The 25,837-nt window shown below is 42.2% G+C and overlaps 2 protein-coding genes across 2 annotated transcripts in view; one reads left to right on the forward strand and one right to left on the reverse strand.

The window, feature by feature from the left end:
• SUMF1 (sulfatase modifying factor 1) overlaps window positions 1-10,123 on the forward strand; it is a 36,589-nt gene extending 26,466 nt beyond the window's left edge. The window contains exons 8-9 of the mRNA XM_082004835.1: window positions 7,309-7,368; window positions 9,896-10,123. Of these exons, the coding sequence (XP_081860961.1) occupies window positions 7,309-7,368; window positions 9,896-10,006 (171 nt within the window). The 3' untranslated portion in view covers window positions 10,007-10,123. The remainder of the gene's footprint in view (window positions 1-7,308; window positions 7,369-9,895) is intronic.
• Window positions 10,124-14,829: 4,706 nt separating this feature from the next.
• On the reverse strand, window positions 14,830-18,506 carry LOC309408831 (histone-lysine N-methyltransferase SETMAR; the record flags this gene model as incomplete). The annotated part of the gene is made up of 2 exons (XM_082004808.1): window positions 17,357-18,506; window positions 14,830-15,627 (listed from the first exon to the last, which is right to left on the reverse strand). Exons 1-2 carry the CDS (start codon window positions 17,615-17,617, stop codon window positions 14,830-14,832), a joined length of 1,059 nt encoding a protein of 352 aa, XP_081860934.1. The 5' UTR covers window positions 17,618-18,506.
• Window positions 18,507-25,837: the final 7,331 nt, after the last annotated feature.

Here is a 25,837-nt window from a genome sequence, read left to right on the forward strand (position 1 = left end):
ATAATGTGAAAAGGTGTCCCAAAATAGCCAGGCTGCAGTATCTTCTGAGACATTAAAAATGATTAGCACCATATCTATCAGAGCCAATCTTTTAAGTCTCTCTAGAGTACAAGTCAGCGTAACCTATATATAGGATGTGTTCTGTCTGCCTAAAAGACTAGGAGTTCTACAGGGTCAGAGCTTAGTGAAAGTTTTTTTTTTAACATGTTTAGTTTAACATCTGAAATCCTCAAAGCAGTTTTCTAGTACTGGAGGGATTTTGGGTGTACTGTGGGTTGGTTACAAGGAATGTATGGAATTTTGCACACAGATTCTTCCCCACCCCGCTGCCCCATAATTGATCAGCTTGTGTTCACAAGTAATTACCAAGAGCAAAAATAAGCTGGGACACCTGAAAGTGCTTTGTGAGTCATTTGCTACTTTTTAAGGTATTAGATTTAAATTATGCTGTAACAATGGAACAAATAAAGAAGAGGAAGAACACTGTTAGGTGTAGGACCTGTGCACGTAAGTATTGCAACCAAATAAACAAACCTGAAAAGATTTTTGTGCAGCTCAAGAAGTATATAGAATGCAGAACTTGGTACTGTGTCCTTGTAATTGTACGCTGTGAAGTGCCAGGAAGGCCAGACACGGTTAGCAAGAGCGGGGAGTTTGGGATGCAGCCAGGACTTTGAAGTTAGTGGCACCGAAAGGCATCATAATATGTTACGGATATAACTTTCAAGAGCAGAGCTTTAGCGTGACTGGAGATTTGTTTGTACAAGACCTTTCTTAAAGAATTTAATTAGACACTTCTACAACTAAAAGTCATCTCAACTATTCTAGTTCAGACACTGAATATATATTATATAGTAGTTGTGGCTTGTTCAAAACAGGCAGGAGCAAGTGGCTTTTATTCTGAATTCTACTTCTCATCAGCTTGTCTAATGGGCTGCAAATGTCTGTTCAGTTTTTGACTTAAGCAAATGAAAGTCTCCCCATTTTACAAGCATACAGGATGAGTGGAGATTAGTGTACCATACTTAGACTAACTGGGAAAGCAAATAAACAGTATTGTATTTGGAAGGGCTTTAAGTAACAAGTTGTATATAGTGAATGACCTTGCTTGTCATCTGGAACGCAGTGAATGGTCCCTCGATTTCGTGTGAGATAGTGGGCTGCTTACTCTTCCAGAAGATAATGGGAAGTGTCCAAGCCACTACCATTGGCTTGGTGCAGCAGGATAGTCCAGGGGAAATTTCCTATATCAGGAATCCAGAATAAGCCAAATCTAAAATAGCTGTCGGGGGGTAAACTTTCACACACGGAAGTGGAAGAAACTTCTAAACTTCCTGAATTTCAAGTGGAATAGAATGTCTCAATTGCGACCTGTCCTTCTAACTTCCCTCGCCTCTCAGCACAATTCTTGTCTATAGTCTGTGTTCACTCATCACTAAAAGCCTTTCCAAGCAGAGCTTTGTCGTGCATTTAGATTTAAGGTGCCAGACTATCTGCCATGGCTGTTCTCCAGTACTCACTGTGCATTATGGGGATGCTTTATTAAGGGATTCTTTACTTGAGTAAGTGCCAGGAGATCAAGGAGCCAGCTGCCTTGCTGCTGTTCTCTGAAACTGTTCCGCTTGCACTTGAAGACATCTTGGAGTGCACAGAATGGGGCCACATCGCAGTACAAAGACAGTCTTGCAGCATGTCTTAATCACGAAGGTGAAGTGATTTTTGGGGTGGTCAAACTCTGTTTGGAAAGAATTATAAAATCCACTTGAGAAAACGTGAAGCTGTTACTTAAACTCCTCCGGTATTGGCAATGCGTGAAAAGCCAGAGCGCTGCTGCTGTCAGAAATAAGTGCTTCTGGGCTGATTTTTCTCACGAGTGGAAAAAAAATCCCCAGTTTAAGACAAGCTCAGCAAAAAAATGTTGCTTTAGTACATCTTGCAGCTGCTATTTGGTGCACAAGGGCAAGACTTGGAAGCACCAGGATTGTGGGGCTTTTTGCTGGCTTTAAAAATGTAAATGATCATTTGGCGGACAGTAGCCAAGTGTGTGTGTGAGATCAGTCAAACCCCGATCCCTTTATGGGGCCATTTTAATTGTAGTGACTTCTGGCTCAGATATTTTGTATACAGTGCATAGCTGCTTACGACCTGCAGTTCTCTGTTGAAAACAGAGTGGCCGTGGCATGGAAAATTGTGATGTAACGTCAGAAAGCGTTAGTTTGATGTAAGGAAAGAAATAAATCTGTCTTTTTAATTTTCTAAAAAAAGCTTCTGTGATATATTTTAATAACTTTGAAAAGAATAATCTTACTTGTAAGTGTTGGTAATTGAATACAGAAGCACTTCTAATTATGCAATCAGACAGTAATATGTCAGTTACATCATACTACAAATCAAACTTATCAATGTGCAGTAAATTCTGTTCTTTAAATCTGGGATCAAAGTCTGGACGGCTCTGGCTCTCCACCTACGGATGGCAAATGTCCTTCCAGTCCCGTATCAGATGGTACACTTCTCCCGATAATGGCATGAAACAATATCGTTTGATGGAAGAAAGATTCACTTGTTTTAATCAAGTGTGACCTTAATTGCAGTGCTCCGATTAGTTTTTGTTATGTGTAAGGACAACCAAAGCAGGTTTCCTTTATCTATGAGAAAGACACAAGCATGAGCAAATACTAACATTGCAGGCTTTCTCCTTGTTTTTTTAATTACAAGAAATATGTGGTATTGAGCTGGAACATTGGCCAAAGTTAGATAATGGTTGTACACCCTTACTTTACCACGCTGTTAAATGCATGCATGATTCCAGAAAAGCTATTGACAGGGGGGATCTTGGCCTTTGGGGTGCCATACCTGAAGTCTGTGTAGCTCTGTGGATGACGAAGCAGTGAGGTTTCCCGGGGTTTGGTTGGGTTTTTGCAGTATTCTCTAAGCAGCCAGCACTCAGACAGGAATGAGCTTACATTGCTGCATCTGCAGGTGTAAGGACTGCTAAGGTGCTTTGTGAAACAAGAGAAAGGTTGAACAAGTGATGTAGCCAGGAGAAAGACCACCCGGAGAAAAGGCCCCTGGTCAGAAGGGCATGCGTGGGTCTCCTGCGTACAGCCTCACAAGCGAGGTGTTGCGGGTGAGGGACACCCAGCTCTTAACACCCTTCAGGAAATGGAAATCTCTCATTCCAGTTTGTCTGTGGGTTCTCGGCTGCTTCCTTGCTCTCAGTTTGGAGCTGGGAGTTGGGGCTTGTTTTGGATAACGGAGATGGATCATGCTGCAGGTAGAGCAAGGAGCTGCAGCACCTTTCTACCTGCCCGGACAAAATGGTTCAACTTCATGTGCTCAGGAAATAGAGTCCGGGTGGCTTCTTCCTGCACGTGACACGTTTGGGGTTTCTTCAGCACGGCTGGGGTGGAGGCAGCGGTACCGAAGGCAGGCAGTAGGCAGCCCAGGGGGAGGACAGCTGCTTGCCCTGAGCTTTATTGCAGTGGCTGAGCTGGGAATTTATCGGGAGCTGTGGTAAAGGGCTCCTGAAGTGCCGGAATGGAAATATAGCCCGTAGCTGCTGTGCTGCTGACAAATCATCTGGGGAATTTGAAGTCCTCGGCCTTCAAAGCAGGGAGCTTGCACAGGATGCAAAAGCAAACCATTACAGAAAGGAAACACAACACCCCATTCCAACAGCACGTTCTCCTCGGGTAGACAAACCTGTGATAGAAAAGCACAAAACATCGTAAGTGGTGACAGGGATGCTCATCGGTCTGGAATAAGAACGTCTTTTTCACTTAATTTTGGTTGCTTTCGGATCAGCCCGCGTGGCTTTGCTGGGGACCGAGGCGATCGGTGGTGCCTTTGGCAGAGGAGCTGAATGAAAGCACAGTCGCTGCCTGCCGTGTTCGACGCTGCAGTTCTAATTTTAACTCCACAGTAGCCTTCAAATGAGACTGCGAGTTTTTGTACGCGGCATTTTTGACACTAGGAAGGAGAACTGAACTCATTGTGCCGTACCTTCTGAGGCTCTGGGGTTCTTTTCTAACCCGCCTCAATTTGAGTGCAATTGCGAGCTGAGAAGGTATCAATCGAGTTGGTCTCTTGCATACAGCTACTTGTGCGTTTGATTTTGTCCATATGTAAGTAGCTGGATACAGCTATAGGGAAACATGATTATCCCAACTTCTTTTCACCTTTTCCTTTGCTAAACTGCAGAGCAAGACAGGGAAATGTCAACATCAAGAGAATTAAATTGTAGCCCATAGACAGTTGTCAAACAGGCAGGGATTGTTTCTCCAACTAATGTCTAGTGGCTTTGTGATTTCCCAAGAAATTTGCCAGTTGTTTTACGATGAACTCGTTACCTTCAGTGAATTTTCAAGTGTTTTGTAATAGAACAGATTATCGGAGAACACTACACCAGATTTTTGCAGGTGGTAAAAATGCTTCACTGCTGTAATCTTGTTTCAGAGGCTGGGGGTTTTTCAATTTAACTTTGGGGTTGTTATGAGATAACCTTTGCTCAATTTTTGCCTGGCAGAAGTTACTAGTAATTAATAAAAAGAGCTTATGCAACTACCATTTTCTCTGGTTCACATGCTTCTTCAGTATATGTTATGCTTGTATAACTGCTGAAACATGCAATAATCTTATGCTTGGACAATAAACCTTCTAATCCTAGATTAGCATGCTGCTCTTAGTTTATAAAAGTTACTTTGGACGTAATAGCAAAGGTTGCTGCTCTGTATTTGCATTACAATTTTTAATGGGAAATCCTGCTCAACAGCTCCATTGTTCTCCGTTTTTTCTTGTTCTCATGTATTTTTTTTTTTTTAGGTCTGTTTTATTCTGGCTGGCTCTACCCTGGCTTCCCTTAAAATGAGATTAACAGGCTGTTGGGTTGATTGTGCTTGTTAGTGGCTTATCTTAGAGCGGGGCTCCGTGCACCTGCACGCCGGTTTTGTGAAGACAGTTTCCAGAGACCTTGGAAATAGAGTAAGCCCATCCTGTGGAGGAGCACCCTGGCTCGGAAATGAGCGGACACTGCCTCTGGGCATGTTTTCCCTTAAGTATTTGAAGAGTATTAAATGCAGTAGTAGGCCAAATTCTTTTTTGCCCATCTCGTGTAAACTTTTACAGTAACTGTGAAGCTGCTGAAGTTTCGGTATGCTAAGATTTCGATATGAAGCCTGGCAAAGCAGTCCAACTCGTGTGCAGTCAGTAGCTCCCGTAGCACCAGCATCAACTTTCTGGTTTGGCTTTCTTACAGTCCTTGATACTTATACTCTGTGTTGCAAATACTTGTCTCATGGTGATTCTTCTAGAACTTCACCTCTGGTAATGCAGGAGCTGGGTGGGAGGCGACTATATCCCTCAATAGAGGGTAGGACAGGGCGATGACCAGGTGTAACCAACCGGTCATCGCTTTCCTTGAGGAAAGCTGGTGTCACTCCTGGGAAAGCCCCTCTTTAGGAACTTGCCTCTGAAAGGGGAATTATGCCTGGATTCAGGAGATACCATAGAAGTGAAATTTTTCTGTGGTGACAGCATTTATATTGGCCAAGGCCTTGTTCTTACGGCTTTGCAGAACGCACAGCACCCTTCAGCTACTGCAGGATGCACGGCTGGCTGTTGGACAGGAGGAGACAAAATAACTGGCAGAATTTCTTTTTCAGCAGTTTTCTGTTTTTAACCTATTATGTTTCTTTTAATGATACTGTTTTACATCATTTACATACTCTGAAGCAATGAATACTTTTTTCCTAATTGCTTAAAAACTGGGCTGATGACTTTCTTGCAACCTGTATTTTTTTGATATAGGTAACGGTCTTAGCAGAAAATGCAGGGATTTTGGAGACCATCACAAGTCTTTCCACCTGTATCAGGAAAATTTGTGGAATAAGGTTTTGTCTAGAAATACAGACTTGATTTAGACACCCTACCAACCAGTTAAGAAACAGCTTCTACCTCCAGTTATGTGAAAAATTCTTTATTGGAAGACTTGTACATGATAAGAAAATGTTGCATGCTAGCCTAACGTGTACAGAAATAGAAATCCATGCAAATCCTACAACTTTGAGAGGATTCTTTGTGGCTAGACTTGCCACTTAACTAATAAAACGTAAATTATTTTCTGCATCTTGTTTGTCACTTCCATAAGACAGATATTCTTGTGGCTGTGTCCTAAAAGTAGCTTTTCAATGAATGTGGAGTGTAGAAAACATTAAGAATATTTGGTATCAACAGTGGAAACATAAAGTATAGCATTAGTCTCCGAGAGTTGGATGAGTGCAGTAGTAACTTCCACAGCTGAAAGGAATGAAGCGGGAGAATTGTTCACCTTTGTAATAAATATGCATCAAAGCAAGCAAAAGAGTGTGTTACCAAGGAAGCCCAGCTTTCTCTTTGAACTATTAGGCCATGCTTTGGAGTTGGAATTGAAAAAGAAGAGTGAAATAACCTTGTTAAATCAGTTCTAGGGCCAATTTCCTGAGCACTTCGAATAAATCACACACATTACACTGCAAATGTATGTGCAATTACTAAATTGTTGCTCGTAACCACAGTGCTTTCTGCAGACCTTTTTAGCTCTCATGATCCCAGATGATTATCAATTTATCACCTGGTGACTGGGAGATGATACAGAATGTCTTGCTGCACAGTCACTAACTTGGGTTTCAGACTTGATTTTGGACTGGAAAGAGAGTAAGCACCAAAAATGGGGCATTGCAGCCCCTCATCACAGCTGGCCACCGAACAGTGTAACTGCATCGAGAAGAGTGCATGCTCTCCATGTTCCGTTGGAGGCTCATGGGCTCGCAAACATTTGTTTCACAGCAGTGGAACTGATGGGAATGACAGATTTCACTACATGTGCAGGCTCGTGTGTGAAAACTTCCTAATCTCATGAGGAAAAGTCTGAAACTCCAGAGACTTACCTGTTCTCAAAGATCAGTAGGGTCTCAGGACGGCCACTGTTCTTTTTAGAGCGTACTGTCACGTGCTTTACAGAAACAAAGCCCTCTTGGCCAGTGGGCAGCAACTTGAATGTTAAATATTTGCAGCAGTGGGGAGGCAGAATAATTACTCTCACCTGTCTGCAAGTCTTTTACAGCATAATTATTTCAAGCTTTCTGGTTCAGACAGACTTAGCTGAAATTTGTTTACTTTGAATATTTATGGCTGCTCCTTACCCATCTCCCTATTCTTACAGCCTTTAACCTTTACCCTGTAATTGGCAATTGTTCTTCCGTGAATACTAACCATTATATACACACATACACATATATATGTGAAAAATACTAACTGACTTTTCTTCCACAGAAAGGGCCCTCATCGGGGACAGACAGAGTGAAGAAGGGTGGATCCTATATGTGCCACAAGGTAACGTGAAAAAGCCTGTGGTATTTTCATATTGATCTTTCCTCTGAAAGCACCTGACTCAACTGTGAAAGGACCTCCTGACAGAGCTTCCTGGCAGCCTGGATGCTTGTTAAGGGGTTTAATGCAATTTGAGGAAGAGCAATACCTAATGGTCTTAAGGAATTCTTTGTTTGTTTTAATTCCAAGCTAACAACAAACTGCTTTACCCAGTAGGGTTGTGTGTTGGGGTTTTTTTTGATGTAGAAGTTAAAATTGATGTATGCCTCTAATGCTATTTGTATTATAGCGCTTGAGTGAAACTTGTAAAAGTAGAAAGTACAGATGTAACTTTCTACTTTTAGAATGACTCTTGATCCAGAAAGGATATCAGGTGTTAGCGGAAAGATTGCTGGGAGATGAATGTTTCAGTTTAGTCTTGAAATTCTTTTGAGAAGTCTGGTTACCACCACAGCACAGTAGCTGTTCATCACATAAATCATGTTTTAAACTGTTCACTCCGTGCTGGAAAAAATTCTCATTGTAGATCTCCTTTTTCATTAAAGCTGTCCTGTTCTTTTTCCCTTTCAAAGCCTGCAGCTGGCAAATCATTCTCATAATTAGATTAAATTTTCTACAGAGAGATCCCATTTTCTACACTGATTTCCTTCTTGGGTGAAAGCAATGTCAGATGTTAATTAGCAGTTTTGATTAAATTAACACTGGAATAGACTTCATGATGAATAATGTGACCCATTTTAAAAGCTTGTGAAGATTCTAGTCTGTCCTAGTCTTTTTTGTAGGTGATAAAACTAGGCTGTGTATCAAGACCAAAAACCCCACTGAATACTATTAGTAGAAGGGCTCTTTATTAGGTGCCTAAACATCTATTCAGACTAATCTATTCTACTGCTGTTCTACCTCTCTGAGGTGACAAAAGCTACAGTTTGCAGCTTTTTACATGTACGCTTAGCAGCTACTTTTATTTATCAAGAGCTCAGCTTCTCAATCCTGCGGTGCGGTGGTGAGGGTTAGGGTAGACCTCTGCAGCGGGAGAGCGGCAGCGTGCACCATCCTCAGATCCTCCTCAGAGCATCCTCTGGCTCTGTGCTGCTATGCAAGAGCTGGTGACCAACTGTTGTTTGAATGTCCTCAGGTGGAGATACTGTTAACTCATGGAGATAAACATCTGGATGACCTCCTGCCGCTGCAGGGATGGTGTGGTTCACAGGGTGGGTCCCTTGATGACAGAGCCCGTTTCAGCCGTCACCACCCTTGTACAAATTGAACTGTTCAGTAGCTGTGCTAAAACTCCTGAAAGGGATCTGGGTTTAAAGGAGGAAAACTACCTTCTCCTCTGCCACCCCGTAGCAAACTGCTTAAACTGCTTAGTTCTGCAGTTTGGAAACCACCGTTCCTAATGTCAGGTAACTGAAAACCTGTAGCACCGTGAATAGCACAGGTTTTTCTATTTTCAAGGACTGTAAGTGTATTAACCTGCACTGAGACATGGCCAAATCTGTAACAGCCATGTATGGCTGTATGTATGGCCATATAACATGTTCTAGACCAGTGTCTTGCTGTAAAGATGTCTGACCTTGTCCCGTTTAGATTCATTTGGTTGTAAGTTAACAGCCTGTCTCAAAATAACTTGTGCAGAGCACCCCACAGCAGTCCTTTTCTGCATCTTTTAAGATGACATTTTTGATCTAAATTGGTCTATCACAGAAATATCAAATCTTACAAGCACAAAATGGAAAATACCGTGAATAAAAGTGCAGAGATATTTCCCACCGACACACATCAGTGGCCTCAAATAGCTGTATCTGATGGGTGTGAGGACAAGTCCTGTCAAATGATCTTGTACTCCCCTCTCACTTAAAGAAATGAAATGGTGACGATGGTTCCTCCTTGCGTTTTCTGAGAGGCGGCTGCTGTGTGATTGCAGCCCGTTCTGGAAGAGGACGGTGTTCAAAGCTGTCTACTAGGAGTATCTGAAATGCTGTGAATCATTTTACCAGTGGCTTAATTTTAAATGTAAATATTTTCATAGCCACTAGTCCAGATTATACCTTGATTGTAAACATCCCTAAAATGCTAGCCATAGGAATACTGGGAAGGAGTTTGCCTCCAGCTTCTCCTTTCTGGTTGTATCTCATTCAGTGAAATGTTTTCTGACAGGTGCTGGTACCTCTCCATTTCCAGTCGTCCCCGAGTACACAGATACACAAATCAAGGCACTGAGACGTGCTCTTTTCCTGTGAAAAGAGGACAAGCCGAAAGAATATTCCAGCTTTTTGTGGGAGCAGGATATATTATTAGCTGACACTTTGCCATTCAGACTACCTTCTGCATCAGCTGCAACTGGGCTCTGTATACAGTGGGATTTCCTGTATTTCTAACAGTGATTTTGATCTGTATCAGTTCATTGATCTTTCCAACAGCATTTGAAATGTTCTGCTGTATTAATGTAACAAACTCTTGCCTCAGGAAACCCACGCTGTATATGCTCTAAAGTTCTCTCTTTCCCCCCTTGCCCTTGTTTCTCCAGTCCTACTGCTACAGGTATCGCTGCGCGGCCCGCAGTCAGAACACGCCCGACAGCTCCGCTTCGAATCTGGGATTCCGCTGCGCAGCAGACACCTTGCCGGAGCTACAGTGACCAAGTGGGCTGTGGCACTGAGACGTGAAGGGCTGCATTCCACCCAGGGCTGAAGAGAGGCATGGAGTGCCATTTGTTGATGACATGGAATAGAAAAACCTAGTGCTTAAACTTCCTGCTGAGGGGAAAAGATGTGATGCTACTCAACATTGGTTGAAGAACCTTACTTTATTTATCTTTGGGGACGCTGGCCTAGACTTTTATCCTGACCAAACTTCTCATCAGTGAATTCTGTTAGTTTTAGGGAGACTGTTGTGGAGTTAACTAGCACAAACCTGAGCAGAAACATGCTGATTGGGTTTTAAAAAGTTAACCAATAGCTCCTCAGAAATGATCTTTATGAAATAGTTTTATTTATGTATAGTTTAAATGCCTACATTCAAATCCAATAAACAAGGACTTTATAAGCTTCTAGACTGCTTCAAAAGAATTGTGAAGCAGTTAAGAAATTCTAGACAGCTTTAAAATAAAATTGAAGGAGTTCAGAGGCATGGAAGGCAGACAGCTATCCACGTGGGCGGTTAGCACAGCCCTTCTATTACATTCCTGTTGCGGTGAAAATGAGGTCCAGAAATGTGCTTTTTCTGGTGAGATACTTGCTCCTCTTTAGAAAGTGCCTTCTGCAATTGAGGGATGATAATCCTCAGGGTGATGATGATTAGAAATGTTGTACATATGTGAATAAAATTTCAAGTGTTTCTCTGTGCTGAAGATTTTTTGCTGATGGAAAAACATGGGCAATTTCCTCTGAATATCTCTTGCACACAGTGTAGGCTTGCAAACAGCAAAAATGGCATCATTAGAAACTGAAGGTAATAAATTATTCCACTTGAATAGAAGATCATTAAAGTGAAAAGATGGCAGATGTAACTGTGGGCACTAAGGCCTTATAAGATAAATTTTGAAACTGTTTTGCTTAAAAAAAAAATCCCACTTAAAAGGAGAGGAATTTTAGCAAAGAGGAACGGAAATGAGAACTGCCTCATTTTGGGAGCTGAATGTATTTGAGGCCTTTCCGAAAGCATTTTGCACTGCCACTTTCTCTAGCACATGGTGTCTGGTAACATGTCTGTGCCAGGCACTCGCTTGCTCCAAGTGGAGACTGAACACGAGATAGCCCGTGCCGGAAGCTGCATGGCAGAACATCCTCAACTGTCTCGCTGTCAGCTGCAGTGTTGCCCTTTAACAGGCCTCTGAGCTGCCTGTGTGTGAAATGGGGATTGCACGTGGCTGTCTTATCAGCTGCTGCGAGACCTGACAGGGACAAATGTGGTGGATTAACAAAAATCTTGGCACTGATGACAGTCTTTCCCAGCATTGCCTTTTTCTAGAATAGGTCTGGTTTAGGTTTGATACAACCTGGGGTTAATGCAAATCCATCACTCGCCAGCTCCTTCTCCGCTCGGTGCCTCATGTTGAAGAGGTCTCAGGGAATGTCTGGGGAGCCCTTTGACAGACACCAGCCTCCAGCAGGGGATAAAGGTAATTCCAGCAAGCAGGAAAAAAACGATGCCAGAATACACCACTATGGCTTAGCATCACATAGGCATGGTAAAAGCTGTGGTAAATATTTTGTATAGTGAGGACTGTCTTCCCAGCATTAAATGTTTAATTAAAATCTAGGCATTAAAAACATCTATCTTACTTATAGGGAAAGATTCTTTCTATCTTCAAATTTATCTTCCTGCCACAAGAATATAAAAGATTTTTGCTTAGAGATGGTTTTTGTTTTTATTCTGTGAACAAATATTACTGAAAAAACACAATTCCATATATTGGAAAACTCTTGTGACTTCATCAAAATTAACAGCTTCATGATGCCACACCATCAGGTATACATCAGTCAACACTCACTGGGGTGTGGGTGGCACGGGGAGGGAAGTCTTCCTGCTCTTCTGTGGAGATGGTGGAATGTGTCCCATTCATGCTGCCTTTGTTTGCATAATGGTTACTGCGTTTTATTATATTTCATTAAACATCCTTGAATGAATTGGATTCAGATTTCAATGGCAAAGTAAATCTGCAAGCTTGAGGGAGCACTGAATACTGAAATATTGATAATAATTACTGTACTTTGAGATGAAAAAGGAGGAGGGAGCATTACACCGAACTCATGGTCTTTTCAGCTGTTTGAGTGGATTCATTGTGAAAGAGCCTGCTCAACTGGCAGTCTGGGATGCGATGACGCTGAAAGGAAGCCGAAGCAAAAAGGGAACAGAAATGCAGCAGGTAGAAACAAGGGTCTATTTTCTTTTCCACTCCCTTGTTTAGGGGATTTTTTCTTACTTAGTAAGATTTTGTTCCACACACCCTGGCAGCTGTAGTGCTAAGGCATAGTGGAGTATAAAGCACATGCTTTGTGGAAAAGGGCCATTAACAATTGCCATGACAGCTTAGAACTCAATGACAACATAACATATTATTTCATGTTCCTGCAAGGCCTTCAGTGTGTCTGGCTGTTTTTAGCTCTCTTGTTCTGTGCTGTGGAAGTTTTTTCTAACCAGGTAATTGATACTCAGCTCACTTGCTAGAAGTGGCATCAGCTGGCTGGGACCAAGTGGGTAGGACTGCACAGAGACAGAAGGCTCGGCTGTGTTCTCTGGTTTGAGGCTGGTAACGCAAGGAGGAGATATTGCTAGTGGTGTTTGGGGGTTTGTGTTTCGGCTTTTTTTTTTTTTGAATCTACACTTCCTTAACTACTCAAAATCATGCCAAGTATGTATTCATAACAGGAAGCTAACAAACAGTGCTGTTGTCTTGAAAACCCATCTAATCTTAAGGAAGAGGAATACAGATGGTATAAATGTAGTCCTGAAACTTTCCAGGCGGCAAAGAGGAAGTACATTGGATCATCCACTCCCAGCCCTCCAGTTCTGCAGGCTGAGAGTGACTGGCACAATGCCCTTTGGGGGAAGAAAACCAGATAATGGGACAAGAGACCTTGCAACCTACGCTGGGCACTGGTACCTAGTGCCGTGTGCATTCTGAGTTACGGGATCTGGGGAATTTCTCTTCTGTAGAAGCAGGCAGCCTTAATCAGGTAAGGAATAAAGTTAATGGCCACATGGCTTGTAAACTACTCTTGACAAGCAGCTAAAATCCTTTGGAAGCTTTCTGTACTGATAGAAGTCACACAATGATTAACCATAAGAAAAATCACATGGTAATCTTAATCTAGAACTGAAAGTACAGCTGTATGTACATTTCAGCAGCAGTTCTTCATAACAGAAGCATGAAGGTACACAGTAAGTGGGGAGAAGCTAACACTGAACTTTATCACGGAAGTATAGGTAAACACACAGTAACATTTTGTTTAGCAAATAGCAAAATAAGAGCAGCAAAATCACCTTTATCCCTCATCAGTATCAGGTTAATCAAAGTTGTCTTTTTTTATGGGGGAAAAAAAAAAGCTGCCGCTGGCTTGCAGAACAGCTGATCCCCCTGAGATATGCTACCTTGTGTGTGCGTGTTTTGTCCAAGGTTATGAATACAGTTAAAGATCAAACTGCACAGAGCAAATAAACCAGGGGCTTGAGCCACTGATGGCATGCTGTGGCATGACTGTACAAAGCAGCATTGCAGTTTATCTGTCTTGTATATCAAAGTTGGGGGAAATTCAAAACGAGCCTGTCTGAAGCTTCCTTAATTTGATCATTCTAGAAACAAACTCAAGTAACCTGGAGTTTCAGAATGTACCCCATCCAGCAAGCCCTCTCGCACTCCCTTAGTGTAAGGGGACGCTCAGTAAAGCAGTTAGACCCATACAAGAACCATGAAGCGAGGAGGCAATGACCTTCTGCTGGGAAAGGACAGGCCTTGCTTCATACTGTTTGGCTCTGTAGGAAAGTGAAAACAAACCTGTTAGTAGCTGAAAGGAGCATTCACGTATCTGCCAGCTGTTCAGCAATGTAAAAAGACTAATTTTTTGTTCAGATGTACTTTACGATTTCCCACTTGAATCCATTTCAGAAGTCAGAATAGCAGCACCATACTGCTTTAGACTGCAGTCTGAATTTGCTTCCTGAGCATGTAATAATAGTGCTGGCAAGTAACGTGGACGTGCTGCTTGCTATTACTGCAGAAATCTTATTGGATGAGCCTTGAGATAGATGTGATTTGAAAAGATGGCATGATTGTACTTCTCAGAGCCTGTGGTACTGTGCTGTTTACACAAAAACTAAATGGCAACGAAACTGAACTTGTCACTAAAAACTGCATTTTGGCAGGCAGCAAGATGTGACTGGAAATGGAAAAGTGGGGGAAGAAGCATTCAAGCTAACCTTTCTGGGCATGTTTTTTACATCAATAATAACTAGTTGTTTAGGTGGTGCGAAACAAAAAAAAGATTATAGCAAGTAATTAAAAAAACCTTTTTTTTTCTAATGTTATTTGAGAAATGTAATGCCCTCTTGCGAATGTCCAGATTCCTTGGTCTCATTCTCTTGTGTAATTTTCAGTGACATTTCTCATTGCTCTCATGTCCTTTCTGTGTACCAATGTTAAAGTTCATTCTTTCTCAAAGGTACTAATTGAGAGAGGTGCATTAACATACAGCAACCTGTCAGAAAAAAACAAGCGAAAAAAGCTACCAGGCTTGGCTTAGTAACTGATCTGGGAACACCTTGAAGCTCCGGTGCACCCTCATACCATCTACCTTCAAGACAGCCTCCAGGATGTTGCATCAAGTTATTCTGAAAATCTTATCTTTTAGCTCTTACTCAAAAACACATGTGCTCTGTGGTGGCATACACAAGAGTTTTATTTAACTGCAATTTAACTACTAGAGAAAATATATTCGTTAGGTATGTTTAGGGACTAAAAAGCTAGGGAGAGGTCCCTGAACAAGTGTCTGGTGTTGAGAAGAGGGAGCTGTCCCAAGGTAAGAAGGCAGCACATGTGCGGGACCCGCAGTAGCAAGGCTTTCTCAATCTGTTCTCTTCCTCTGAAGTTTTTCCTTCTCTATTAGTTATTGGTAAATTATGGAATCTTCCTGAATAATCATATGTAAGTTCCTGCCCAGCAGAGATATCAGTAGCTGCAAAAAGTGCCAGTTTAGGCACCATTGAGTCAACTCGAACTGGCACCATAAATAAATTTGGTTCACAAGAATGATTCAGGAATCTGCCTAAGTTACCAATGTACGTGGGGTCAACAAATGTCTCCATTATCTGACCACTATGGAGGTGTTCCCTCACAGCTATAATATAGTTCGAATCCTTTGATGTCTGGGCTTGAATTCTTCTACGTGCTTCATTAAAGCCTAAAACTTCACCAGCATATTCACAAACAAATCGTCCTTTAGCTATGAATTCCAGTGTGCGAAGACCCCACCCTTTCTTCTGAGTCTTGAATACCTCAAGTCTGAATTGCAAACCCCTCTGAACAACCCTGTTTTGACAGGATTCACCACACTGGCACATGGCATTGCATTCAAAAACAGGCCTGGCGTACTCCTCCTCTTTGGCTGGAGGCCTGAGGCACAAACTGTTGTAATTTTCACCGCGGCAAAGACACGGGCACACATGAACCGCACAGGAGCTGGTAACGCAAGAACATCCTGGAAAGGTGATTTCAGTGGGGTCAAAGTCTCCGTCTGCTCCAGCCACGTTGTCTGGGCTATACTGTGAAGAGAACAGTCAAATCGTTGTCACATTCAACACTTCTTTCCACAGAGGCTACCAAACTTTTAAGAAGTCCGTGTTTGGCAGTGACTGATCTCTGAATGTGGGGAACTGAAGTAATGAACTGAACACTTCTTTTTCCTGTAAATTTCTAACTACAATTCTAACTTTTCTAAAACGTTTTAAAGAATGCAAACCAGATACTCCGTATAGACTAAAAAAGTTTTTAAATTGCTCAAAATAGTCTATTATCCAGAAAAAAAAAAAATTCTTAGCAGGAAAAACATGTCAGCTAATTGGATCTACTTATTAGATAAGATTTATATTTAATGACTTTAAAGTCATTCCCCCTGCTGCAAAATGTGCAATAAGCCACTTACAAGGGTAGTCTGTATCTATTTTATGTCACAGAATTTCAAATGCCCATTTTTGTTAAAAATTAAGATACTTTCAATTTCTCGCTTCAAAATGTTGCATTCAAACTTGCTCCTGGTAGTTCTGTTACAAAGTGATGAATGGTGTTGCACTAGCACACCTCTTCATGTTTAGAAAAAAGCTGAGCTAACTACTCTATTGCAAGGTAAACCGTGAGATGGATCTGCTTCACCCTAAATTCTGTCTGCAGGAACAGATGTGGTTCAGTTCAAACAACCCTAGTTGAAAATCAGGTTCTCAAAATTACACTAATGCCCCCAGCAGGTGAATGATTATAGAACCATGAACTGTTGCAAAACAAAAGCTGACAGACACTGTGCTGAATTTGGAACTCAAAACCTGGAGTATGTGTTATTACTACATATTACATTTCATAGTAGCTTATGTCTGGTAGCTTCTGTGTGTTGGGAAACATGCCAGTTCATTCACAAGTTTCTTTTTTCCTGAACATCAGCCTTCTCAGTCATTTGGCTTTACTCAAAACCAAGTTTAATAGGCCCTTATCTGTACCCCTCTTCTCCCATTCACCGACCACAAGCTTTCCTATTTCTTTTAAATACCAGCACACCACACAATTTAGGAAGATTAGTGTCTGTTTGGATTAGTTCTTCCCGCCCATCCCGACTTATCAGAAGCTACTTCATTCTGTCTTCTTAAGACTCTCCAGCATCACTGAAGCGAGCTCCTAAGCAGTACGGTGTACTTCCAGAAAATGCTTTTGGAACTTACTACAATTAACAGAAAAGATGGCAGAAGCTGGGCTATGCCTGAAAAAGCATGAAAAAAGCATAAAGTATGACCCTATATTTCTAGATTATACCTTATCTTGTAAACCACCTCAGATGGTTGTGCAGTGGGAAGCGCCTGCCAAGCCTGTCAGACTTTTATTCCCACTCGGGTTTCAGCCTGTGCTTGACGCTAACGCCCCGTAGCGCAAGAGCTTTATTCTTCCTAAAAGGTGACGTCTTAACTGCGCAATTAAAACCTACAAAATGCCACAAATGGCGAAAAAATTGTGTATATACGTAACTGAAGCGCACGGCGAAGAGCGAGCACATAACGAGGCCGGTAGAGGCGGAAGAAACCTCACAGCCCTGCTGCTGAGCGTCACCCCGTGAGGGCTGGGGCTGGCGGTGCCTGGAACAGCCTGTGTGAGGGGACGACGCCGGCAAACAGGCTCCCCGAGGCACCGCAAGCCGCGCTGGCCGCTTTCCCCTCCCCTCTCCTTCTCCTTCTCCTGCCGCAGTCTCCCCCCCGGCCCGGTTCCCGGGGCAGCCGCAGCCCCCACACCTACCTGAAAGGCCGGCGGGGCTTCTCCGGGCGGCCACAACGCCACCGCCACCGGCTCCAGCCCGCCGCTCACGTCCGCCCCGGCCGCCATCACCCCGGCCCCGCCCCCTGCCCCGTGGAGATTGGCTATCCGGGCCGAAGCCTCTCTTTGGTTGGGCAGAGGCAGTGACGCATTGCGTGCGGGCGCGCAGGCGCTGTGATCGCGTAAAGCGGCGTCGGGGGAGCGGGAGCTCGGGCGCGGTTGGCGCTGCTGGCGAGCCGCCATCTTGTTGTGGTGCTTTCCTGGGCGAGGCTGGGGTGGTGCTGGGCCGCTCGCAGCGGCAGGGGTGGTCAGCGAAGGGAGCTCCGCGTCGCCGTGCGCCCATGGGATGAGGCTCCCCGGGGCTTGGCGAAGGTGGTGTGGCTGCCACTCTCGGTCGCTCCCTCTGGCAGGGCTGCCCCTCCAGAAACTGGTGCGGCTTTGTGTGATGTGTGTGAAAGTACTTAAAACCGAGTAATTTTAAATGTTAATTATAGACTACTGAGTTTTTTTAATATTCATGTGACTGTAACTACTTGTTTATTTTGAAGGTATTAGAGTTTGGGGTGTTTTTTGTGGTTTTTTTTTTTCCTTTTCAATTCTTCTTGGCTGGCTTACATTTTTAATTAACCTGTTACATTTTGGTTTTTTTAAAATAAGTTAATGTGTTTTGTAGTGTGAGTGAAGAGTCTTGTGTTCAGATCTCACAAGGTCTAGAAATTCTGCCAGCTGTAGCTAGGTGTGGAGTGGCCGCCGCCTTCTCTCTGGAGATGGAAAAAGGTCTGACAGGTTTTGTACCTACAGGAATACAGAGCGAGACCCTCATTTTCCCCTCTGCTACTTTGTCAGGAGATAATTCAGTCAAATTTGTTTTTGAGATGAAGAGAGAGAAGGATGCATGCAAGCAAGCTCTGGCTTGGTCTGGGAGACCTTGCTGGTACTTCATATGATATTCTTCTAAAGCAATGATGACAAAATTCCTTCTGTGCAGTGTGATAAGAGTAGACCAGTCACAGTTGGTCTTGCTTCATCTTTTCTCTGTGAACAGTAAAGTGAGCTGTGACTAGGAAAAAGGAGTCACACTTGTGTTCTTCAGATGCTGGTGGTTCTGCTAGCTTTTGTATTTGCCCCTTGGGTCAGTAATTCTGGGGCCTAAGTTTGAGGAAGCTCTTACCACCACTTCCTTTTTCCTCTTGTGAGAATAACATGTTTTCCTTTTGAAATCAGTTATCATATCCAGAAATGAGCTCCTCAGACTTAGGAGACAGAAATCCCTAGAGCATGCTACAATAAGGTATTATTTGGGTCTTTCTTTCTGTGTGGTGGTTACTGATGTGACTTTTCTGATAGCTGTTTTTGCAACATCCAGGGAATGGAAAGAGTCTTCACCTCTTGGTGTCCCCTTCCTCCTGCCTGTCAAGAGGAGCTGAGCAACATCAGGAGACGTGCAGGTGAGTGCATGGCAAAGCCTGTGTTCATGGGTTGGACAGTTAGTGGGGATAGCAGAATTGATAGGAAGATAATGAATGGGGTAAGAGAAGGGGAGGTATGGAAGAGGAACTTCTGGGAGGTCAGTGCTTCCCAGTACCTGGCCAGTGTGATTTTGGTTTAAACACAAAAACAGTTCACAGTTTAAACCTTGGATCAGTGTATGCTGTTGTGAATGTAAAGGAAATGTACCTGCAGCATCAGTGCTTCATAACTGAATGGAATGAAAATGGTGGAAAGCTTTAAATACACACAGCACGTTGCTCCCAGTTTGTCCACTGAAGCAGCAGTACAGCTGCTTCCTGTGGATGTCTCCTTGGGGTTGATGCTTTCGTCCTGTGAGCATGTCTCATTTTGGGGAAGGCGATAGGTTGGTTTTAAGAGATGGATACTGAAATGTGATTGCAGATATTAAAATAAGCTTTGTTTTTGTAATTTAGGGCCTTCTGTTGTTACCAAGTTGACCTTTAGATCAAGATACACATAGTTTTGCTGCTAAGCCTTAGTGCCAGATGGAATTCTTTTCCATTTTTAAGTGATGGTATTAATGAGTCATTACTCTGTAGTAAAAGAAACAGATTGTTTACATGTGCTGGAGACAGGGCTTTGGAAACCAGCAAAAGGTCATGTAAAATCCAGCGTTTTCCTGCTCCTCCTTCTCATACCCAGGGCTTCTATTGTATTAAACTGTGAATGGGTTGAATGTTGAGATGACAAGGTTGGGTGAAAAATTAATGAAATCTTATTTTAATTTGTTATGTAAAATTGTTGTTGAAAGAAACCTTGAAATGGAGCTGAAAGAGTGAACTGTATATGAACTTTGTTATGCTGAACCTGGTGCAGCTGTGAATTTCTTCTGCAACGCATCGTGCTGTCTCTAGGATAGGACTATGTGAGTCGTTTTTCTTCGGTGTGTTGCATGCATATAGCTGTTGGTTTTTCTACCTATATAAATAATGCTTTCTGCTCTTTAATAATTTTTATGACTGTTTTCTGCAGTTTCTCAGATTTCTTAATCTCTACTTGGTAATTGGAGTTTGGAAGGTTAACTGTGCCTAGAAGAGTGAGCTCATTTGAGAGCTGTCTTCATCTCACTTCACTGAATTTTTGTGGCTGATACTGTATATTGTTACAAGGTGGTGGAGCTCAGGGATGTGTGTGAACCCGTGGCTCACCAGACTGCAAGTAAGGAAGCTGGGCACAATCCTAGTCTAGAAGAAATTAAATAGAAAGCTTTTCTGGTAAGCAGAAGGCCCTGGAATCAAGAAAGCTTTTTCTGAGAGATTTCTTTCTTATGTCAATGTGGTGGAAGCTAAGAAATCCCAAGTGATTAATATGTGATACAGTGACTTCATGTGTTTGTAATGTCATCATTGGTACTGTTGGTTGGAAGGGAACTATGGTGATGCGCCGCAACCCTTTCTTCAACTGGGAGTGTTGCCAATACTTGATCAGGTCAGCTGTGGCTTTTTTGAGCTGACTCCTGGAAAACTCTCAAGGCCTGAGATTTCACAGCCTCTCTGGGTACCGGTTTCAGGGCTGTACCAGCCTCACAGTGAGAGTTTTTTGAAAATGTCAAACCTGAACATCCCTAGCTGCAGCTTTTTGCCTTAATGACTGGCTTACCACTACTGAGAGGGGTTTGACTCTGTCATCTTAATAATTACTCTTTATAGTGTTCCTTTAGATTACCCCATGGTGTCCTTCTTGGTGAAATAAACAAGCATATGTTCCTCAAACTCTTCTTACTGGTCATATGCTTAGGCTTCTGATGATCTTGGTAGCCTTCTGCTGGATCATCTCCAGTTTTTATAAGTATCTTTTGAGCTGGAGGGCCCAAAAGTGGCCACAGCTTGCATTGCTACCTCATCATGCCAAGTAGAGAGCATTAATAACTTCCGTGGGTCTGTGGTTCCTCCTTGTGTAGCCTAGCATGGGGTTTGCCTTATTTGCAGACAGAGTGTGCTTTGGGCTTATTTGCAGCTTGGCTTCCGCTGCAACCCCCGAGGTGGTTTTCAGTGGGCTTGCCGCTTGTTTGGTTCCCAGTGCACTGGTGTATGGGGATACTCTGCCCCAGGAATACTCTTGTTCTGGGCTTCTGTTTGTCTGGACACTTGGAGTATTTTCTGTTGCAAGCTTGCCTTAAGTTACACCAGCACATTAGTAGGCCATGCAAGATGGCCACTTTAACTCTGAATTCCATAGCATGAAAAGTTGTTTGCTGCCTGCACCAGAAAGACATGCTCAGACAAAGGCCTTTTGCTAAAAGAGCCTGTTTAGGAAGCCAAAGGGAGCCTCCAGTTTCCTGCAGAGCTGATCTCTGGCAGAATAAGATATTCCTTTAAAGTATTTTATTTTACACTGCACATGGCTTATGTCAGCCTTTGTTCTGAATAGGCTATTCAGATAGTTCTCAGCTATTTGAACTTGCAATTTTACTTCAAAAAGCAGCACATCTTATGTGTGATATACTGGAGATGTTTCCTGCATGAGATGGAAAATGCTAATTAAATCGTGGTATTGAGTGCAGACAGTCCAAAGAGACTTTAGTCTATCATGCCCAGGTTGAGAGTTTGTTAGCTGCCATATCCATGCTCTCCTTAGGGTTTATCTTCTTCCTTCTCTAGTTAATCTTAGATACTTATTTTAATTCCCTTCCTTACCAACTCTGCTTTTTGTGCTACTCTTCTTCTGTTGTCAGGTTTAAATTTTCCTGTGATTCGACCTTGATTTCTGGATAATCTTCTCCATCAGGTTAGTGGGTGTGTACTCTGTCCTTCTGCCAGTCTATTGTGTGTCTATTAGAATATTGATTTGCAGAGAGTGGAGTATAAAAAATCAATAATCCATTAAGTGGAGTAGAGTGACAATGTTCTAAGGCTAGTCAAGTTCAAAGACTAGTGTCTAGACACTAAGGTGGTGGGTCCCGTCCCCCGTCCCCCCCCCGCTATGGTCTTGGCTGGGCAGATAAGATAAAACATAGGCATCCTCTTAGGGTTTTGTTCACATGCTTTCATGGAAGACTCATTAGAAACAACCAAATTTTTAAAAGTGTTGGTAATGCAAAAAGGTACTTTGATTTATTATGACACTTGCAGTTTACTGTTGTTTAGTAGTAACTGTAGTGTATTTATGCAGAATGTATAGACATGAGCAATCTGGTATTGTATAGCAGTGTCTGCTCTTAAGTACTCAGAGAATTGGGGAAAGACCAGGTGTGAAGATTGTATTTTTTTGTCAGTATGAGGTGCTTATCACCTGTATGTGGTGAACACAGCTCCATTGCCTGTCCTTTTTTTCTTTGCGCAATAGTCTTCCATTTGAAGATGGGGAATCAAAATATTTTTCTTTTTGGTACTTTTGAACGATTCTCGGTGAAACCACTCTGCAGTTATTTTAAGATGTGCTACTTTTACTTTGGTACTATTCATAAATGTGTAACTGACCACAGATATGATCCCCCACCATGCACTGGATTGCTGTTGCTGTCTTTAAAAAAAAAAACAAACCAAAAAAAACCACCGAACTTTCATACTCTCTACTAATTGCTTAGCTAGGAAACTAGGTTTTGTCCATTTACAGCGCAATTCATTTGTGCTTTATAGCTTGTAAAGTACATTAAAGTACTTCATGGGCTGAGAATTTGAAATGATGAGAGACTGCAGTCTTTGCAGCGAGTCCGCTGTGGCATTGTGCAGTGGAGTTGGGCTGGCAGGCTGCCAGCTTTCTGCAAGGCCGAGCTCATTATCTGTGAGTCACACCTGGCCATCACTAGGTTTGGAAGCAGGACTTCTGAGGGTCAGGCCGGAGCCTGAGGCTCCTGCCTGGCGAAGCTCTCTCCTGCTGTGTGCTAATGAGCTGGCTAAATCTTCCGTAAGTAAATGGATGCTGGAATGAAATGTGTGGTAATCATGTTTGTAAATCCAAAGGAGGAGAAGTTGAAGATCAGTTATTTAAGTATTCCTTAGCTGTGCAGAGAAGACTGACCTTGGAAAATGCTGTGTTTGAATAACATAGTTTATCAAAATATCTCCAAGTGCTTTGCAGAGATAGATGAACTTTGTTTCCTTTCTTGTACAGATAAGAAAACTGACGCAGTAACACATTAAATGAGTTAAGCAGTGGTTGAGCTATTGTTCTTGGTTATCACAGGGCTTTGCGTTTCATCTCTCATCGTGTGGTGCTCTTGCATCATTGCTTAGGTAATATCAACCATAAATCTCTCTGCCAATACACAGTCACAAAGTCTTGACTTTCATATGAGTAAAGAAGTTATTAACTTGACAGTTTGTCACATCCTCAGATGTATAGAACGATGGGAACAACTGGGATCTCACCATGCAAATTGCTTCCTGATGAATAGTAATGTATTTCAGTGAACATTAGTCTCGGGGTGTATTTCAGTTAAATTTGCATCTGCAAAGTATTTTGGCCTGACAGCAGTAGGTGAGCCACTTGCAAAGACTAGATGGACCACCTGTCTACTGGCTAAAATTGTAATTATGTTTTACAGGAAATCTGTCCTGAGTGTATTGTTCTACTTTTGTTAATAGAGAATGCTATGTAACAGCATTCCACTTAAACAGATTTCTGTGTAACAATATTCTTTCAAAAGAGACTCATTACTAAGTGAGATCTAGAACTGCCTCACAGACTGAAGGAATTTCTTCCCTTTGAAGTGCACATCAAATTTCTTCTGTGCTCCTCATCTGCCTTGTGTGAAAAAACTTCATTTGACATGAGTGATCTCTGGCAAGCCCTATATAGATGAGGAAAATGTATTTGCACACAATTTGGGTCTTTTATGGACTACATCTATAATGGACAGTTTCAAAGAATTGAAGCCAGTGTTTCAAGTTGATGTATTAGTACTATAGTGTGCTTAGCAAACTTCTGCAAGATTTGTTTCATAGTTTCACTTAATATGCTGCTGCTTTTTAGCGGTCTGTCAGAGGTGGAATTTGGACGTTCTAGCACTTGCAGGAAATGAGTAAATGAAGCTGAGAGGGTATCCATGTAGATGTGCTGTAATTGCATCCTCCATCTTCCTCGATATTCCCTTCTCAGAGAAGGGAAAGCATCAGACCAAGTGTATAGAAACAGTTGAAGATGATCTTGAACGGCAGTCAGGTATGTTTTCCAAATACTGTTTTCCTGGGATACGTGGCGAGAGAAGCAATCTGTTCCTCCTGAAGGCAGGCATGTACTTTTTGAATTTTTAGTTACGAATATTTTTTACTGTTTATGTAACTTGAATGTGTATTTATTAAATAATGAAGACTTCAGACAGTATTTAATGAAATCTTATGAAAGTTTTGGGGAAGCATTAGGACTTTTATTTGGAAATGGCTTCTTGTGGGACTCTGGGAGTCTTATTTTTTTTTATGGTGTTGTACGAAACCTGCGATTGCTTTTTTTCCTTTGCTTTACCTTTTGTTAAAGGTTACAACATTGTTGTTAACCAGTGTGTTGCATATTATCACAGGTGTGGTACTTAAACATAAGGTATGTTTAGTTAATGTGTGCATCAGTATTTATAGAGTTGCTTTTATTTAAAATTCAGAGTGCTTAAAATGTGTTTGGACCTCACGCTGTATGTAATTTGACATGTATTTAATGAAATATTTAAGGTATATGTTTTGAAAATTTGTGTTGGAATTGCACTTTGGTAGTTGAGCCTGTGTTGTGCTTGTAAGTTTTGGATGAACCTATAATTAAAGTGAAAATAACTAACTCTCCATGTGGGAAAAATAGCTCTTCTAGGAGTTTTCAAAATACATGCTTTGGCTTTTTTTTTTATCCTTCTTATTTGTCAGTCATTTGGGAGATTGTGTCCTCAAGGATTCCTTTGGCTTAGGTATTTCTCTTACGCTAAATAAAAGTGATGTCGTTTCCATGGGGTTAGGTATTTTTTTTCTGCTCCCATTTAACTTAGAAATGGTTTTTCACATAACTGAGAGTGCCTGGAAATGCATGTTCCCACTGTGCCACGGTTCCCTGGTGCAGTGAGCCCCGCTGTATTGTGGAGTGCAAGTCAAGAGCTTGCGGTTGCTTAATGTTTCCCAAACACGGGCCGGAATATGAGAGTGGAATAGAAATTGCATTATTTAGTGTAGGAGCACATACCAAGCGTGTACCTCAGTATTCTGGTGGGTACCTCTGTTTATAAATACATCCTTTGTGTGTGTGTGTGTGTGTGTGTGTATACACATTTAATACAGTGTTTTCATCTTTGCTTATATTTCTAACTCAATTTGTTCCAAAGGACTATATTGATTGAAGTTGTCTTCTCAGACTTGAGGATCTAGATGCCTCTCTTTGTTTGAGGTCTGCTTCAGGCTGTTCTGTTGGGTAAAGATCCCAGATGATGGATGAGATTATACACTTGCTTTCCCTCCTTCTCTCTTCTCTCGGAATCCCTATCACTTCTGGAAACCTTTGTGATTGACTGCCTTGTCTCTATAACCTGTAAAACATGGTGTAATGAAAACTTCTTATGATCAAGTCTCTCGTCTTCCTTTTTTAAATAAATAATTTAGGTTCTTGCTGTTGATGTCTTGTTGCTATTGTGACCTACAGCATGTGAATATTCTTGTTGGAGTGGTTCTTGTCAGTGGCTTACTGTCAATTCTATTTTGTGTTGTACTGATTTAAGGAGTCTTCAGGCATGTGTGCTGTGCATCAGCCATACTCCCAGTCAGCGTGAGCCCCAAATCAATGTAGGCGTAGGGGGAAATGTGCGGTTTTGTCTTTGCAAACATGGGGGCGATCTTCCAAACCGTAGAAGATGAGCACACAGAGGCTGTTATGCCAAATGCAAAATGAACTCAGTGCACTCTCAGACTGCAGTGTTAATCAGGTTTTGTCTTGCTGGTCAGAGTCTCCCAAGAATTGTTGGAATGCAAGGCATCTAAAAATGCACATAAGCCAAGGCTGATGGAAAACTGTACTGCTCTGTGAATAAAATAGAAGGTTGAG

Source organism: Phaethon aethereus (assembly GCF_964289735.1).
Source record: "Phaethon aethereus genome assembly, chromosome: 11".
NCBI classification, from domain to species: domain Eukaryota; kingdom Metazoa; phylum Chordata; class Aves; order Phaethontiformes; family Phaethontidae; genus Phaethon; species Phaethon aethereus.